Source organism: Lipotes vexillifer, unplaced genomic scaffold (genome assembly GCF_000442215.2).
Source record: "Lipotes vexillifer unplaced genomic scaffold, Lipotes_vexillifer_v1.1 scaffold234, whole genome shotgun sequence".
Classification (NCBI taxonomy): Eukaryota; Metazoa; Chordata; class Mammalia; order Artiodactyla; family Lipotidae; genus Lipotes; species Lipotes vexillifer.
The window spans coordinates 1480227-1499862 of NW_006782612.1; the positions used below are offsets into that span (position 1 = coordinate 1480227).

Genomic DNA, 19636 nt, shown 5'->3' on the forward strand with positions numbered 1-19636 from the left:
CCCTACAGGACTGAGACTAGGGAGAGGCATGAAAACACCTTGGTCCCCAAATTTAAGGACACTGTCACTCTGAGTCATGTGAGTACACGGCTGACAGCAAGTGTCTCCTTAAATTGTGTGCCCTGGGCACCCTGCTTGCCTCACTCTCGCCCCAGAAGTGCTGTAGATTGTTAGAAAGATACTCCAACCTGACTTCAAATGCCCAGTGAGAATTACTGGTTCTGAGATCTTAACTCTACTGGCAAACTAACAGGTTAGCTTGTTATTGTTTCACGGATGCTGGGCGAAGACCTGAAACTCCTGGGTCAAAGACAAAGGACTTTATTGCTGATGGCACAGTAATCAACGAGATGTTTGTATTTGTGTGAGTTCCCATGTCCCCAAGGCCCATGGGGCAACTCAGAGGATACCATCTGGATCCTGCACAGCTAATGAGCTTATGTCACAGCCCAGGAACACTGAGTTTGGAGAATCCATTGCTTTTATAGCAAGTGGAAGCAAGCCCGTTCTTTTTCTGTGGGAAAATGTTACCTCATCCCTCAAGGTAGCTTACTACAAACACAACCTGGGGAAATGGCCTGAGCAAAGAGCCATCAAGGCCTTGCATTGTTAACACACTCAGCAGAAATGTTCAGATGCCCAGGACCCATGGTAGATGGCCTCTCCCGATATACAGAAATCCTGCTTCTTAGGCTGTATCATCAATATAATGTTATTTTATATTGGTGTCAGGCGGAACTTGCTGTGAAACTCCAATTTCAAACTTTAAATAATCATAATACATAAATTGAAGTCTTGAGCAAAAGTAAATTAGTAGACACCCAAATACATGCAATGTCCTAGATTTCAAACTTTAAATATTCATGATGTGGAATAAGCATAAATGAACGTTTTTTTGCTCAGATCACTGAGTAGGTAGCTGATTGTATAAAAGTTTACCTTACATGACCTGTTTGAAATAATATAGGATCCTCAGAAAATATATTTCTTTAAATCAGTGTCCTAAGTGTCATATTTTTTTTTACCAGAATCTGTGATCAAACTCCCTCTGTTTCTCTCTGTGTCTCTGTTTCTCACTCTGTCTCTCTCTTTCACACACACACATATACATATACAACCTTTATTAATGTTTATAAAGCTCTGCATTTGTAAAAGAAGATGAAATTTCTCTCTTAGATGGAATCAGGAAAATAGTTTTTTTTTAAATTAATTTAGTTTTGGCTGTGTTGGTTCTTCGTTGCTGCGTGCGGGCTTTCTCTAGTTGCGGTGCCTGGGTTTCTCATTGCGGTGGCTTCTCTTGTTGCAGAGCGTGGGCTCTAGGCACGCGGGCTCTAGAGCACAGTCTCAGTAGTTGTGGTGCATGGGCTTATTTGCTCCGCGGCATGTGGGATCTTTCTAGACTAGACCAGGGCTCGAACCCATGTCCTCGCACTGGCAGGTGGATTCTTAACCACTGCACCACCAGAGAAGTCCGAGGGAAATACAGTATTGAAACAGATAATTTAGGAGTCTGGAAAGAGATTGGAAATAACTAAACCAAATATTTCACATGCATCAACCAGAATCTTGTTCGTTAAGAACCAGTTAGTGTTAACTTGATGGTGCTTTTGGAGGAAAACAAGGAAAGAAAACTACTACCTCTGATATGAAATTAAGAAACCATCCTTGGTAAGTAAGGAATTTCTTGAGGAAAGGCAAATGAGGAGCTTGTAAAAATGATCATTATGAGACTTCCCAGTTTCTCCCAGTTTACCTAAACACATTTATGTGTGTGTGTGTGTGTGTGTACAAATGACGTGTATTAAGACTGACCAGTGTTCTCATATAAATTTTCTCTAAGTTGTCCTAGTTTGAGCCTAGATGTTTACATGATCAGATTCCAGGCCTAAGAGATGACAAATTTTAAGTCTTCTGTGATTTATGACAGTCAAATGTGACACAGAAAAAACAAGTATTTGGTATACTCCACCACTGATAGTATAAGTTTGCTGGAATTAAATTGCATGACACCAAGAGATTTTATTGGACTTCTACTCTAAAGACCATACATAGGGTTATTTCAAAGTAAATGTCCCAAAGAACATTTCTGTGTATAATTAAATTATACTCTGGAACTCACTGCTGACCCTTTGGAGTGTCTCCCAAATAAAGCTGAGCTTTTTCCCTTTTGGCTACTTAAAAAATAAGCTCAGTTTGTTGCTCCTTCCTAGAAGCAACTGGCTTTGATTAGAAGAAAATTGTGGGCTTTTTTCCCAAACTTAACAGAACCCAATGTTGGTTTTCCACAGTAGGATTTTTGTCACCAGTCACAATCCAATAACAAACAATTGAAAACCAAAAGAGGACTTCCCTGGTGGCTCAGTGGTTAAGAATCCACCTGCCAATGCAGAGGACATGGGTTCGAGCCCTGGTCCGGGAAGATCCCACATGCCACAGAGCAACTAAGCCTGTGCGCCACAACTACTGAGCCTGCACTCTAGAACCAGTGAGCCACACCTGCTGAGCCCACGTGCCACAGTTACTGAAGCCTGCGTGCCTACAGCCCATGCTCCGCGATGAGAAGCCACCACAATGAGAACCACGCACACTGCAATGAAGAGTAGCCCCCGCTCAGCGCAACTAGAGAAAGCCCGCGCTCAACAGTGAAGACCTAACGCAGCAAAAATAAATATATAAAGAAAGAAAATTAAAAGATTCTGTCAGACAACTGTTTGCTTCAGTGTTTCCAGACTGGATTTTTTCCAGTAAACTCACTAATAACCTAAATGGTGGTTATATAAACATTGCTTTAGACTTGAGGGTTTTGTTTTTATTAGTCCAAAGCAAACATGTATAAATCTTACATAATTGTTTCTTAGAATCAGGATATTCATTTTTTTTTCATCTTTATTTCTTTCCTTAAAAGTGGAATCCCTTGGAAACACAGCACCAAGAAGATACAAGAGACCTTGATGGTCATCTAATGTCTACCAATGCACTTGTCCTATATACCAAAGCCACAACTAGTGCTGTGCCAGCCCCTGCCTGGACACCTCCAATGATGAGAGGGTCACTGCTCTATTGGGAAGGCTTAACTATTAGAGATTCCTTCCTTATACTCAGTCAAGCTCTACCTTTTCTAACTTCTACCCTCTGGAGTTGTTTGTACTATCAGCATCCTTTTTCATATGACGTTCCTTCTTTTAGTTGTTTGAGTTTCTACTGGAAAAAAAAAAGTGGGGAAGGTGGTTACTTTTTGTTGCACCTTTGCTACAGATGATTGTTTATCTCATTTTCCAGAATCTCTTCATCCAAGCTTTTGCCCCACCAACAGATTTCCAAAAAAAAAGATTTGAACATTTCTTATTCCTTTTTCTTTCTTGTCGGTGCTCCTTCCAAGACGAATCAAAAAGAATAATAGCACTTACTCTTGCAACATATTTTTCTGTGCTGGGGAAGGACAGATTTACTTTATTAACCATGTTTCAGAGATTTGGTCGACATTTTATGTGATGTTTTTCCCTCTATGTCATGTCCCTTGATGCCTTTATAGTGAATGAGATCAAATATATATGGTATATATTTCATTACAGCATCCCACTCTTATCTCTTGACCTTATTTTCACCTTTTAGAGCCTTTTAAAAATTGAGATGAAATTCACGTAACATAAAATTAACCATTTAAAGTGAACAGCAATTCACCGGCACAGTGTTTTGCACCCACCACATGGACTTAGCGCTATAGCATTTTCATCACCCCCCAAATAATCTAATTTTTAAACTGAGATATAATTGACATATCACATTATATTAGTTTCAAGTGTCTCACGTGTTTCATATTTTTTCTCTTTTTTAATTTTAAAAATAAATTTATTTTCGGCTGCGTTGGGTCTTTGCTGCTGCGCGCGGGCTTTCTCTAGTTGTGGCGAGCAGGGTCTACTCTTCGTTGCAATGTGCGGGCTTCTCATTGCGGTGGCTTCTCTTTGTTATGGAGCATGGGCTCTAGGCGCTCGGGCTTCAGTATTTGTGGCACGTGGGCTTAGTAGTTGTGGCTCTAGAGAGCAGGCTCAATAGTTGTGGCACACTGGCTTTGTTTTTCCGCGGTATGTGGAGTCCTCCCAGACCAGGGCATTGGCTGTGGATTCTTAACCACTGTGCCACCAGGGAATTCCAAATGATTCATATTTGTATGTATTGCAAAACAATCACCACGGTAATCTAGTTAACATCCATCATCACACATAGTTACAGTTTTTTCCCTTGTAATGAGAACTTTTAAGAACTATTTTCTTAGCAACTTTCAAATAAACAATATAGTGTTATTAACTGTAATCACCATGCTGGATATTACATCCGTGACTTATTTTATAACTGGAAGTTTGTACCTTTTGACCCCCTTGACCCATTTCACCCATCCCCACCCCTGGAAACCAGCAACCTTTTCTCTGCATTTATGAGTTTGGTTTGGAGGGTTTCTTAAGATTCTACATGTAAGTGAGATCATACGGCATCAATATTTGTCTTTCTCTGTCTGATTTATTTCATGTAGCATAATGCCCTCAAGTTTCATCCATGTTGTTGGAAAAGGTAAGATTTTGTTCTTTTTAGGCTGAATAATATTCCATTGTATATTTACCACATTTCTTTATACATTCATCTGTTGGTGGACACTTAGGTTGCTTCCATGTCCTGGCTATTGTAAATAGTGCTGAGGTGAACATTGGGGTGCATGTGTCTTTTTGAATTCGTATTTTCATTCCCTTCTGATAAATACCCAGAAGTGAAATTGCTGGATCATATGGTAGCTCTATTTTTAATTTTTTGAGAAACCTTCATACTGTTTTCCAAAGTGGCTGCCCCAGTTTACATTCCCACCACCAGTGCCAAAGCGTTCCCTTTTTCCTACATCTTTGACAACACTTGTTATCTCTTGTCTTTTTGATAACAGCCATTCTAACACGTGTGAGGTGGTATATCCTTGTGGTTTTGATTTGCATTTCCCTGATGATGAGTGATGTTGAACATCTTGTCGTGTACCTGTTGGCCATCTGTATGTCATCTTTGGAAGAATATCTGTTCAGATCTTCTGCCCCTTTTTTCAATTGGATTGTTCGTGGGGTTTTGATATTTATTTATTTTACATCTTTATTGGAGTATAATTGCTTTACAATGGTGTGTTAGTTCCTGCTTTACAACAAAGTGAATCAGTTATACATATACATATGTTCCCATATCTCTTCCCTCTTGCGTCTCCCTCCCTATCCCACCCCTCTAGGTGGTCACAAAGCACCGAGCTGATCTCCCTGTGCTATGTGGCTGCTTCCCACTAGCTATCTATTTTATGTTTGGTAGTGTATATATGTCCAGGCCACTCTCTCACTTTGTCACAGCTTACCCTTGCCCCTCCCCATATCCTTAAGTCCATTCTCTAGTAGGTCTGTGTCTTTATTCCTGTCTTACGCCTAGGTTCTTCATGACGTTATTTTTCTTAAATTCCATATATATGTGTTAGCATACGGTATTTGTCTCTCTCTCTCTGACTTACTTCACTCTGTATGACAGACTCTAGGTCAATCCACCTCATTACAAATATCTCAATTTCGTTTCTTTTTATGGCTGATTAGTATTCCATTGTATATATGTGCCACATCTTCTTTATCCATTCATCCGATGATGGACACTTAGGTTGTTTCCATCTCCGGGCTATTGTAAGTAGAGCTGCAATGAACATTTTGGTACATGACTCTTTTTGAATTTTGGTTTTCTGAGGGTATATGCCCAGTAGTGGGATTGCTGGGTCATATGGTAGTTCTATTTGTAGTTTTTTAAGGAACCTCCATACTGTTCTCCATAGTGGCTGTACCAATTCACATTCCCACCAGCAGTGCAAGAGTGTTGCCTTTTCTCCAGACCCTCTCCAGCATTTATTGTTTCTAGGTTTTTTGATGATGGCCATTCTGACTGGTGTGAGATGATATCTCATTGTAGTTTTGATTTGCATTTCTCTAATGATTAATGGTATTGAGCATTCTTTCGTGGGTTTGTTGGCAGTCTGTATATCTTCTTTAGAGAAATGTCTGTTTAGGCCTTCTGCCCATTTTTGGATTGGGTTGTTTGTTTTTTTGTTATTGAGCTGCAGGAGCTGCTTGTAAATTTTGGAGATCAATCCTTCAACAGTTGCTTCATTTGCAAATATTTTCTCCCATTCTGAGGGCTGTCTTTTCGTCTTCTTTATGGTTTCCTTTGCTGTGCAAAAGCTTTGAAGTTTCATTAGGTCCCATTTGTTTATTTTTGTTTTTATTTCTATTTCTCTAGGAAGTGGGTCAAAAAGGATCTTGCTGTGATTTATGTCAGAGAGTGTTCTGCCTATGTTTTCCTCTAAAAGTTTGATAGTTTCTGGCCTTACGTTTAGGTCTTTAATCCATTTTGAGCTTACTTTTGTGTATGGTGTTAGGGAGTGATCTAATCTCATACTTTTACATGTACCTGTCCAGTTTTCCCAGCACCACTTATTGAAGAGGCTGTCCTTTCTCCACTGTATATTCCTGCCACCTTTATCAAAGATAAGGTGACCATATGTGCATGGGTTTATCTCTGGGCTTTCTATCCTATTCCATTGATCTATCTTTCTGTTTTTGTGCCAGTACCATACTGTCTTGATTACTGTAGCTTTGTAGTATAGTCTGAAGTCAGGCAGCCTGATTCCTCCAGCTCCATTTTTTGTTCTCAAGATTGCTTTGGCTATTCGGGGTCTTTTGTGTTTCCATACAAATTGTGAAATTTTTTGTTCTAGTTCTGTGAAAAATGCCAGTGGTAGTTTGATAGGGATTGCATTGAATCTATAGATTGCTTTGGGAAGTAGAGTCACATTTTCACATGTTGATTCTTCCAATTCAAGAATATGGTATATCTCTCCATCTATTTGTATCATCTTTAATTCTTTCATCAGTGTCTTATAATTTTCTGTATACAGGTCTTTTGTCTCCTTAGGTAAGTTTATTCCTAGTTACTTTATTCTTTTTGTTGCAGTGGTAAATGGGAGTGTTTTCCTGATTTCACTTTCAGATTTTTCATCATTAGTGTATAGGATTGCCAGAGATTTCTGTGCATTAATTTTGTATTCTGCTGCTTTACCAAATTCACTGATTAGCTTTAGTAGTTTTTTGGTAGCATCTTTAGGATTCTCTATGTATAGTATCATGTCATTCTGCAAACAGTGACAGCTTTACTTCTTTTTTTCCGATTTGGATTCCTTTTATTTCCTTTTCTTCTCTGATTGCTGTGGCTAAAACTTCCAAAACTATGTTGAATAAGAGTGGTGAGAGTGGGCAACCTTGTCTTGTTCCTGACCTTAGTGGAAATGCTTTCAGTTTTTCGCCATTGAGGATGATGTTGGCTGTGGGCTTGTCATATACGGCCTTTATTATATTGAGGAAAGTTCCCTCTACACCTACTTTCTGCAGGGTTTTTATCATAAATGGGTGTTGAATTTTGTCAAAAGCTTTCTCTGCATCTATTGGGATGATCATATGGTTTTTTTCCTTCAATTTGTTAATATGGTGTATCACATTGATTGATTTGCGTATATTGAAGAATCCTTGCATTCCTGGAATAAACCCCACTTGATCACAGTGTATGATCCTTTTAATGTGTTGTTGGATTCTGTTTGCTAGTATTTTGTTGAGGATTTTTGCATCTGTGTTCATTAGTGATATTGGCCTGTAGTTTTCTTTCTTTGTGACATCCTCGTCTGGTTTTGGTATCAAGGTGACGGTGGCCTCGTAGAGTGAGTTTGGGAGTTTTCCTCCCTCTGCTATATTTTGGAAGAGTTTGAGAAAGATAGGTGTTATCTCTTCTCTAAATGTTTGATAGAATTCGCCTGTGAAGCCATCTGGTCCTGGGCTTTTGTTTGTTGGAAGATTTTTAATCACAGTTTCAATTTCAGTGTTTGTGATTGGTCTGTTCATATTTTCTATTTCTTCCTGATTCAGTCTTGGCAGTTTGTGCATTTCTAAGAATTTGTCCATTTCTTCCAGATTGTCCATTTTATTGGCATAGAGTTGCTTGTAGTAATCCCTCATGATTTTTTGTATTTCTGCAGTGTCAGTTGTTACTTCTCCTTTTTCATTTCTTGGACCCTCAACCACTGCACCACCACGGAGGCCTGTTGGAAGATTTTTAATCACAGTTTCAATTTCAGTGCTTGTGATTGGTCTGTTCATATTTTCTATTTCGTCCTGATTCACTCTTGGCAGGTTGTGCATTTCTAAGAATTTGTCCATTTCTTCCAGGTTGTCCATTTTATTGGCATTGAGTTTCTTGTAGTAATCTCTCATGATCCTTTGTATTTCTGCAGTGTCAGTTGTTACTTCTCCTTTTTCATTTCTAATTCTATTGATTTGAGTCTTCTCTCTTTTTTTCTTGATGAATCTGGCTAATGGTTTATCAATTTTTTTTATCTTCTCAAGGAACCAGCTTTTAGTTTTTTTAATCTTTGCTATCGTTTCATTCATTTCCTTTTCATTTATTTCTGATTTGATATTTATGATTTCTTCCCTTCTAACTTTGAGGTTTTTTGGTTCTTCGTTCTCTAATTGCTTTAGGTGCAAGGTTAGGTTCTTTATTCGAGATGTTTCCTGTTTCTTAAGGTACGATTGTATTGCTATAAACTTCCCTCTTAGAACTGCTTTTGCTACATCCCATAGGTTTTGGGTCATCGTGTCTCCATTGTCATTTGTTTCTAGGTATTTTTTGATTTCCTCTTTGATTTATTCAGTGATCTCTTGGTTATTAAGTAGTGTATTGTTTAGCCTCCATGTGTTTGTATTTTTTACAGATCTTTTCCTGTAATTGATATCTAATCTCATAGCCTTGTGGTCAGAAAAGATACTTGATACAATTTCAGTTTTCTTAAATTTACCAAGGGTTAACTTGTGACCCAAGATATGCTCTATCCTGGAGAATGTTCTATGAACACTTGAGAAAAATGTGTATTCTGTTGTTTTTGGATGGAGTGTCCTATAAATATCAGTTAAGTCCATCTTGTTTAATGTATCATTTAAAGCTTGTGTTTCCTTATTTATTTTCATTTTGGATGATCTGTCCATTGGTGAAAGTGGGGTGTTCAAGTCCCCTACTGTGATTGCATTACTGTCGATTTCCCCTTTTATGGCTGTTAGTAGTTGCCTTATGTACTGAGTTGCTTCTTTGTCAGGTGCATAAATATTTACAATTGTTATATCTTCTTCTTGGACTGATCCTTTGATCATTATGCAGTGTCCTTCTTTGTCTCTTCTATTAGTCTTTAGTTTAAAGTCTATTTTGTCTGATATGAGAATTGCTACTCCAGCTTTCTTTTGGTTTCCATTTGCATGGAATATCTTTTTCCATCCCCTCACTTTCAGTCTGTATGTGTCTCTAGGTCTGAAGTGGTTTTCTTGTAGACAGCATATATATGGGTCTTGTTTTTGTATCCATTCAGCCAATCTGTGTCTTTTGGTGGGAGCATTAATCCATTTACATTTAAGGTAATTATCGATATGTATGTTCCTATTCTCGTTTTCTTAATTGTTTTGGGTTTGTTATTATAGGTCTTTGCCTTCTCTTGTGTTTCTTGCCTAGAGAAGGTCCTTGAGCATTTGTTGTAAAGCTGGTTTGGTGGTGCTGAACTCTCTCAGCTTTTGCTTGTCTGTAAAGGTTTTAATTTGTCCATCAAATCTGAATGAGATCCTTGCTGGGTAGAGTAATCTTGGTTGCAGGTATTTCTCCTTCATCACTTTAAATATGTCCTGACAGTCCCTTCTGGCTTGCAGAGTTTCTGCTGAAAGACCAGCTGTTAACCTTGTGGGGATTCCCTTGTGTGTTATTTGTTGTTTTTCCCTTGCTGCTTTTCATATGTTTTCTTTGTATTTAAGTTTTGAGAGTTTGATTAACATGTGTCTTGGCGTCTTTCTCCTTGGATTTATCCTGTGTGGCGCTCTCTGTGCTTCTTGGACTTGATTAACTATTTCCTTTCCCATATTAGGGAAGTTTTCAACTATAATCTCTTCAAATATTTTCTCAGTCCCTTTCTTTTTCTCTTCTTCTTCTGGAACCCCTATAATTCAAATGTTTGTGCATTTAATGTTGTCCCAGAGGTCTCTGAGACTGTCCTCAATTCTTTTCATTCTTTTTTATTTATTCTGCTCTGCAGTAGTTATTTCCACTATTTTATTTTCCAGGTCACTTATCCTTTCTTCTGCCTCAGTTATTCTGCTGTTGATCCCTTCAAGAGTATTTTTAATTTCATTTATTGCATTGTTCATCATTGCTTGTTTCATCTTTAGTTCTTCTAGGTCCTTGTTAAATGTTTCTTGCATTTTCTCTATTTCCAAGATTTTGGATCATCTTTACTATCATTATTCTGAATTCTTTTTCAGGTAGACTGCCTATTTCATCTTCATTTGTTAGGTCTGGTGGGTTTTTATTTTGCTCCTTCATCTTTTGTGTTTTTATGTCTTCTCATTTTGCTTATCTTACTGTGTTTGGGGTCTCCTTTTTGCAGGCTGCAGGTTTGTAGTTCCCGTTGTTTTTGGTGTCTGTCCCCAGTGGCTAAATTTGGTTCAGTGGGTTGTGTAGGCTTCCTGGTGGAGGGGACTAGGGCTTGTATTCTGGTGGATGAAGCTGGATCTTGTCTTTCTGGTGGGCAGGTCCACATCTGGTGGTGTGTTTTGGGGTGTCTGTGGCCTTATTATGATTTTAGGCAGCCTCTCTGCTAATGAGTGGGGTTGTGTTCCTGTCTTGCTAGTTGTTTGGCATAGGATGTCCAGCACTGTAGCTTGCTGGTCATTGAGTGAAGCTGGGTGTTGGTGTTGGGATGGAGATCTCTGGTAGATTTTCGCCGTTTGATATTACGTGGAGTTGGGAGGTTTCTTGTGGACCAGTGTTCTGAAGTTGGCTCTCCCACCTCAGACACAGCACCGACTCCTGGCTGCAGCACCAACAGCCTTTCATCCACACGGTTCAGAATAAAAGGGAGAAAAAGTAGAAAGAAAGAGGATAAAAGAAAATAAAGTAAGGTAAAAGAAAATAAAGTTATTAAAATAAAAAAATAATTATTAAGAAAAAAATTTTTTTAAAAAGTTAACAAACAAAACAAAACAAAAATACTGGACGGGTAGAACCCTAGGACAAATGGTAAAAGCAAAGCTATACAGACAAAATCACACACAGAAGCATACACATACACACTCAGAGAAAGAGGAAAAGGGGAAAAAATAATAAATCTTGCTCTCAAAGTCCACCTCCTTAATTTGGGATGATTTGTTGTCTATTCATGTATTCCACATATGCAGGGTACATCAAATTGATTGTGGAGATATAATCCGTTGCTCCTGAGGCTGCTGGGAGAGATTTCCCTTTCTCTTCTTTGTTCGCACAGCTCCCGGGGTTCCACTTGGGATTATGGCGCCGCCTCTGCATGTAGGTCGCCTGAGGGCATCTGTTCTTTGCTCAGAGAAGACGGGGTTAAAGGAGCCACTGATTCGGGGACTCTGTCTCACTCAGGCCGCAGGGAGGGAGGGGTACAGCGTGCAGGGCGAGCCTGAGGCCGCAGAGGCGGGCATATGACGTTGCACCAGCCTGAGGCGCGCCCTGCGTTCTCCCAGGGAAGTTGTCCCTGGATCCCGGGACCCTGGCGGTGGCGGGCTGCACAGGCTCCCCCGAAGTGAGGTGTGGAGAGTGACCTGTGCTCGCACACAGGCTTCTTGGTGGCGGCAGCAGCAGCCTTAGCATCTCATGTCCGTCTCTGGGGTCCGCGCTGTTAGCCACGCCAGGGTCTTGGAATTGAATTGTATGAAATTTTTATATATTTTGGATATTAATATTTTTCCAGGTATATGATTTGCAAATATTTTATCATATTTGGTAGGTTGCCTTTTCATTTTGTTGATGGTTTCCTTTGCTGTGCAGAAGCTTTTTAGTTCAGTCCCACTTAGTTTTGCTTTTGTTGCCTTTGCATTTGGTGTCAAATCTAAAAATCATTTCCAGGACCAATGTAACATAGTTTACTGCATATGTTTTCTTCTAGGAATTGTGTAGTTTCAGATCTTACAATCAAGTCTTTAACCATTTTGAGTTAATTTTTGTATATGGTGTAAGATAATGGTTCAGTTCCAGTCTTTTGCATGTGGCTGTCCATTTTTCCCAGCACCATTTATAGAAGAGACTGTCCTTTCACCATTTTATACTCTTGGTTCCTTTGTTATAAATTAACTGACCATACATGTGTGGGTTTATCTGTGGGCTCTCTATTCTATTCCCCTGAGTTATGTTCGTTTTTATGCCAGTACCATACTCCTTTGATTACTGTAGCTCTATAACATGGTTTGAAATCAAGAAGCATGATGGCTCCAGCTTTTTTCTTCTTAAGATTGCTTTGGATATTTGAGGTTGTTTGTGGTCCATACAGATTTTAGAGTTGTTTGTTCTATTTCATCAATCTGTTCTTAACATCCTGCTTTCATAATAGCATATATATATATATATATATATATTTATATATATGTCTCCCCAGAATTATTCAATATTTTCCAAGTCCAGAGATGTGGGAGATATTTCTCAGCAGCCCTTGCTCTCTGGTCTAATTATTTAAACATATTTATTGATTTAAACAAACTAAAATAGTTATAGTGAAGGTAAAATGCTACGCTTATATTTCAAGGTTCCCACAATTTGCAGTTAACTAAGATAATGCATGTCTGTCTCCCCAGCTTGTGACACTGATGGGACAATTTCAGGTGGTCTTTGGGTGAGCCCCTCTGATCCTGACTTGGGGTCTTTGGCCGGCTAGTGCCTGTGTAAGGAGAACGTGGAAGGAGCCAAGTGCGCCCGATGCAAGACCGACCACTACGGACTGACCGTCACCAACCCCTTGGGCTGTCAGCGTTAAGTCAACAGGGCCTGGGCCACCAACCTGAATGCATTTTAAGGCTTGGAGCTGCCTCTGTCAGGTCTAAAATTTGGTAATTGTAAGTACCTGAGTCCTACCAGCCTCTGGATTTTTTTTTTTTTTAAGTGTACCAAACCTCCCACAAATTTTAGTAAGTTAGTGGAGAACTTTTTTAGGTTGTTTGCTGAGTTTATCATGAAGAACGAACAGGGGGTGCTCACATTTTCTCTGCTGGAGCAAACACGGGGAAATGCCAAGAAATTTAATGCCAAGTTATGAAAACTTAAAAAAACAAAAAAATCCTCCACTAGGAGTCTACTCTACAAATTTGTTAAATTACATTATGTATTTTTGCATAGGTTGATGACTTCTTAGGCAGTTTTCGAGTGGGGGGTTTCTTTTTATTTTTTTAAATTATTTTCTTCCTTTCACACTGCTTTTAGTATTGTCTTATGTTCTCTGTCAAAGAAAAGGAAAGAAAGAAGCAGGGAAGGGGCTGTGGGGAAATAGAAATAACCTAAGAGTTTTCTGGGGCCAAATGGGGAGGCCATTGGCTCTAGGATCACAGAAAGTCAGGGCTGCCTGGGGTCTCACAGAGCTGCTAATTCCACAGAGAATCTGGGTTAATTATTTCCCTTTGGTCATAGTGTCATGCTCTGTGGTTTTGCCCATATAAGGAACTGGACTATTTGCATGTTTAGAAAACAGCAAGATGAATCATTCTGTTTAAAAAAAAAAAAAAAAAAAAGCTCTTCTTTTTGGACTTGATGCAAAATTAAATTTCAGCATAATGAATTATGTAATTTCCTATTATACCTTTCAGTACTCCAGGCATTTCCCCTGGTTCACTAGCATTATGCCCTCTGACAAATGGACCAAACGTTGGTTTTTTGTTTTGGTTTGTTTTTTCTTTTGTAAGAGCTTTAGTTACACATAATTCACACACAGTTCACTTTTTGAAGTGTACAATTCAGTGATTTTTAGTATATTCAGAGTGTATAACCATCACTACATTCAATTTTAGAATATTTTCATTACCCCAAAAAGAAATGTGAAGAAGCATTATTCACAACAGTCAAAAGGTGGAAGCACCCCAAGTATCCATCAGTGAATGGATGGATAAACAAAATGTGGTAGGTAAACACAGTGGAATATTATTCAGCCTTGAAAAAGGAAGGAAATCCTGATCCAGCCTATAATATGGATGGACCTTGGAAACATTATGCTAAGTGAAATAAGCCAGACCCCAAAGGAAAAATATTGTATGTTTCCACTCATATGAATTATCCAGAAGAGTCAAATCCATATTAACAGAATGTAGAATGGTGGTGGCCAAGGGCTGGGGGGAGAGAGGAAGAATGGGGAGAGATGGTATTTAATGGGTACAGAGTTTCAGTTTTGCAAGAGGAAAAGAGTTCTGGAGATTGACTGCACAACAGTGTGAGTGTACTTAACATTGTTGACCTGTACACTTAAAAATGGTGAAGATGGTAAATTTTATGTTGTACGTATTTTACCATAAAAAAGAAAAGAAAGGAAACCCCATGCTTTAGCTGCCACCTCCCTATCCCCCCAGCCCTAGACAAGCACTAATATGCTTTCTGTTTCTATAGATTTGCATATCTTGGACATTTCATACAAGTGGAGTCATATAATATGTGGTCTTCTGTGTCTGGCTTCTTTTGCCTACCATAATGTTTTCAAGGTTCATCCATGTTGTAACACATATCAGTATTTCATTTCTTTTTATTGCTGAATAATATTCCATTGTATGGGTATACCACAATTAATCTACTCGTCAGTTGACGGAGATTTGGGCTGCTTCAATGCACATTGGCTTTTCCTGCAGGGGAAATATACATCTTGCTCTGGTTGCACAATTTCTTAGCCTTTACAACATAAGCAGGACTAGCATTGCCAGTGGGTGGAAGAGAAAGAGGAGAGAGGAAATGGAAAAAAAAAAAAGTAATGAGGTGCTAAGAAAGAGAGAGGAGAGAAAAGGTTATCATAGGTGCATCTGCCAGAGAGGGAGCTGTCGGTAATAACAGTGACACTCAGAAACCCTTCCCCTAGTCACCGGCCCCAGCCAGCATCATTCAGAACTGTGCCCAGCTCCACAGCATGCTTGACCTCTTGTCTCCTCCTAATTGCCATCCAGTAGAACCACATGAGGGCTGCAAAAGTGTCTGTCACTGCATTTCCCGTGTGGGGTTAAATGCAGTCCAATAATGGTGCAGCCAGGCAGACAATGAACTTGGCAGGGCAGGCAGCTCTGTGTTCTCGTGGCCACATGTTTTGCTCAGTGTAAGCTGTTAAGGACATTTACCAGTGTGGAGAAATCAAAATGAGAATAATTGTGTATACTGTGCTTTCAGCCTGTGACTGTAACCCCCTAAGGATCATGCCACTCTTGACCTGTGATGTGCGGAAACAGGACAATGCTTGTGTCAGTCTCCTGCTACTGGACCACACTGTGAAGAATGCACTATACGTATTTGTCTCTGATTTTGCCTTTAGGGAGTGATGCAGTCTTCTACTGGCATTGCCTAGAAGAGACTTGGTCCTGTTGATTGCTTTCCTTGTCCTATTGTATTTCGGTACTCCCGTAGTAAAAGTATTTACACTACGGGAATCAGTGAACACTGGAAATCAACCCCCATCTTTCTGCAGAGAGCTAGTTGTTAAACATTTACCAGCACCGTGACATTTACCAGTTGGGACTGAATCAACCCAGGCATGGACAGCAATAGTTTTATCCTCTGTTCTCTTGGAAGTACCAAGCAGTAGAATATAGGAGCATTTATCTGGCCCCCTTGTTAAACCCACCAGATCATGGGGCCTTTTCTTCTGTCTCTTATACACAGTATCTTTCCCACCTTTACCATCCAAAAATATTTTGGATGAGCTCATTAAAATAAAAGAAAACAACCCTTAGGTTTAAATGTATTGTAGATTCCTGTGGGAAATAAACCCTTGGATTTTTGACAGACTCCACTACCCACATGAGCATGTATGTCTCAAATTAGCAAAATAAAGCATTTTTCAGTCCATAAGAAATGTGTCACGCATTTAGGGAGTTAAAAACCCAGCTCTTTTCTTTGTCCGCTGATCTTGGCAGCCCACCATGACATTTTAGTAAGAAAAAACAAAAATTTAACCTAATAAAAAAACAGTGACCTTGATGTGTCTGAAGAAATGTGGCTGATAAATAAGAAACATATGTCTGTTACGACATAGTTTTGTGCTAATCTTGTAAGTTGCTTTACTGAAAACACATGGGGGATGGGGCAGAGGAGGTGGGGAAAGAAAGCAAGGAAGTAAATATGTAGAGGGAACTCTGTGTACGACGGGACAAGTAATCTAGAAGTTTCACGTTGGAAGGTGTGCCATGCCGAGCTCCATGACCGTGAGTGGACAACACAAAAAAAGAGTGCAGAGCTGGTGAACAGATCAACGGAGACACCAGGTCAGATCATTCCAGACAAACCTTAGACACGGGCTGACTTTTTTTGTTGGCTTGTGAACTGCCACTTTGTACTTAACTGTGTCTGCAAAAGGAAAATACCTGAGCAGGGGCCAGTGTTGGGGGAACTTGTACATCATGGCTGAGCCGAGGCATCTGCTTGGTACCGCACATCTATCAATGGTGCCCTGGATGGTCCTCTGGGGGGGTGCGCAACATGACAGCGTACACTGCCTAGAGGGGGTTTTCACACCCCCATCCTGGATAAAGCAGCTCAGTTCACATTGTTTTTGCCTAAACTAAAGTTTGGTTTTGGGAAAAATATCAAAGGCGCTTTGCTGCGTTTTGTCCCAAATTATGCCAACTTTTGATATTTAAAATAAACCTTTTTGAGTAAACTGGATATAAAAATTTTCAAGATGACAACCAAAAACATATGGATACTTAACCAATTTCAAATGAGAGTTCCGTGCCTGCTAAGATCTTAGTTCTACCTGAGTTTGTTAAATGGAGATTTGAGGGGGAAGTCTTTTTCTGAGTATTTTACAGTGAATGTCAGACTTAAGAAGTAGCTGTTTATATCTCACCAGCTGTTTCTATCAAATAAAGGTCAAGATGTTGCAATGATGACAAAAGTCTTGAATAGAGTTGAGTCTCTCACACAGGGAGAGTTTGTTAGCCAAAACAATTATTTATAAGCAGGTGATTCTACTAAACTGTGATATTTGTATAAGATGTCAAAATCAGCCTGAATGATTTTTTTTTAGCCCCAAACGTTGCCATAGTGTGTAAGTAAAAATCCCTAGGGATTTCATGGTAAGGGACTGAAAGCAGTTGCAAGTAGGCCGGTCAAAGAATTTCTCCTGGCTGACCTTAGACAACCCAGCTTGAAGCTAACATTGTCGCTGTCAGAGGAACTGTGAGATTTCCACTGCATTTCTTTCTCTTTTTTTTATTGGAGTATAGTTAATTTACAATGTTGTGTTAGTTTCAGGTGTACAGCAAAGTGATTCAGTTACACATATACATATATCTATTCTTTTTCAGATTCTTTTCTCATTTAGGTTATTGCAGAATACTAGGTAGAGTTTCCTGTGCTATATGGTAGGTCCTTTTTGATTATCCATTGCATTTCCATTCAAAGCAATGCATAGACAAACCCCCGTCCCCTTCATTTCAAGTCCTAGAAATGGGACGTGTGTGTTTTTAGAAGATCATTACCAAGTGCGTAGGCAAGCAAGCTACTGTGTGATTGTTCAGGCTGCATGGCTGTTTGCTATGCATCGATGGAACTGTAGTGCTTTTAATATTACACTTCAGAGCAGCAGATGTCTTGAAGGCTGGGATCAACTGAGCATTTTCTCTTTGTAGGTTGGATACTGGGGACTGGAAAATCACCTCCATGGATGTTCTCCCTGTGACTGTGATATTTGAAGTGCTTATTCCAACGTGTAAGTCAGTAAAATGAATGACTTAAGTTTTGTGGCATTATTCCTCACTCCCATTTCCATCAAATAAACAAAAGCACATTTCACTTGGACATGCTTATAGTCATAGGTGAAGGAGTTCATTCCATGACAAGCAAAGGGCATTGAAAAGCTAGGATCTTGAGACATTAACCATAGCCCAACTGATTTCTTTCACTTCAGATATTTCCACGGGTGAGATACCCAGGCAGTAGAACTGTCATCCCGAGGTGGTATGAAACATGCCTGCAAATGTGTGATCTGACCTGCCTAAAACTCCAACTTTTTGTCAGTCTGTAAAGAGAGGTCCTGCACCCTCCTTTGCCCGGTTTTTAGAGCAGAATCAGAGAGCCTCTGAGGAGAGAAGTGGCAACCAAGGTTTTATTGATCTGCATTTGCTTGTCAAGACTAGACCTGTAGAATGGAGAGAACAAATTTATGGTTACTAGGGGGGAAAGGTGGTGGTGGTGGTGCGGTCAGGGAGACGGATAGCTAGGGAATTCGGGACTGACATGGACACACTGCTGTATTTAAAATGGATAACCAGCAAGGACCTACTGTATAGCACAGGCAACTCTGCTCAATATTATGTAACAACCTAAATCAGAAAAGAATTTGAAAAAGGATACATGTATGTGTATAACTGAATCACTTTGCTGTACACCTGAAACCAACACATCATTGTTAATCAACTCTACTCAATATAAAATAAAAAGTTTAAAAAACAAACAAACAAAAAAACCAGACCTGTAGATCCATTGTTTCTCCACATCCTCCCCAGGATTGTTGATTGATGGTTTCAAAGAATGGGCCCAAACCCAAGGGGCATTTATCCCAGCACCCCCAAGGCCCGTATCTTACACCCGTCCCTCCTCCACGTTTTTTTTAGGAGGTGGGTTTGTTCTCCCTCAGGTGCTCACCGAGGATGGGCAGTGTGATTGTTGTCCGCATGTCACAGGTCTCAGCTGCACTGAGCCAGCGCCCAGCTATTTCTTTGCTCCTTTGAATTTCTACGTCTACGAGGCAGAGGAAGCCACGCCACTCCAGGGACTGGCTCCTTTGGTTAGTATTTCATTGACTCTCTTTACAGACTTCATTTGATGGGGTGTGAGTAAATACACACACCCTTGAGATCATGGGTAAGTTACCCGTAAGAGAGTGGTTTTGCCCACAAACACAGAGCAGAATGGATTCTGTCATGGAACTGCAGATACTATAAAGTCTTGAGGGCAGAGTCTGCATTTTGTTCATCTTTGTATCCCTGTTCTGGCACAGAGCCTGGCACAGAAGTGTGAATTGCATTAAGTTGTGATGAAATGGACTTGAGTTTTGCTCTTTCAAGGTACCCATCAGATAGAAGGTGTTTATTGAGTATTTCCTGGTCTGTCTTCCTGACAACACTGTAAACCGTGAGAGGGAAGGGAGGATGTGTACCCCATCGCCACTGTTGCTCTAGTGACAAGCCCTATGACTGGTGCATAGTAGGAAGCCATGGATCTCTGCTAATGAATGAATGAATACGGTACTGAGCTAAGTAAGATGTGCTCGCTGACCTCCTGAAGCTCATCTCAGATTAGCAGTCCTCAGTTCTGTTCATAGGAGTGTGTGATTGGAAATGTCGCTTGGTCTGCTTCATTCCCTGCAAGTCAGCAGTCCTGCGGGAGATGCTCCCTAAAAATATTTATCCCAAAGTCTTATGAGGGGGGCAAACCCAGGCATCTGAACCCATCAGAGAAAATACAGGTTAGCCTCCCATAACACCCTTATGCCTTTGACTCCAGCCACAAGCAGGAAAGTGAC

General features: G+C 39.9%; 1 protein-coding gene across 1 annotated transcript in view; it reads left to right on the forward strand.

The window, feature by feature from the left end:
• Window positions 1-19636, forward strand: part of LAMB4 (laminin subunit beta 4) — a 114488-nt gene that overhangs the window by 26494 nt on the left and 68358 nt on the right. The window contains 6 exon segments of the mRNA XM_007455346.1: window positions 12729-12902; window positions 15283-15332; window positions 15335-15393; window positions 17741-17819; window positions 18052-18066; window positions 18761-18912. Coding sequence (XP_007455408.1) covers window positions 12729-12902; window positions 15283-15332; window positions 15335-15393; window positions 17741-17819; window positions 18052-18066; window positions 18761-18912 — 529 coding nt within the window.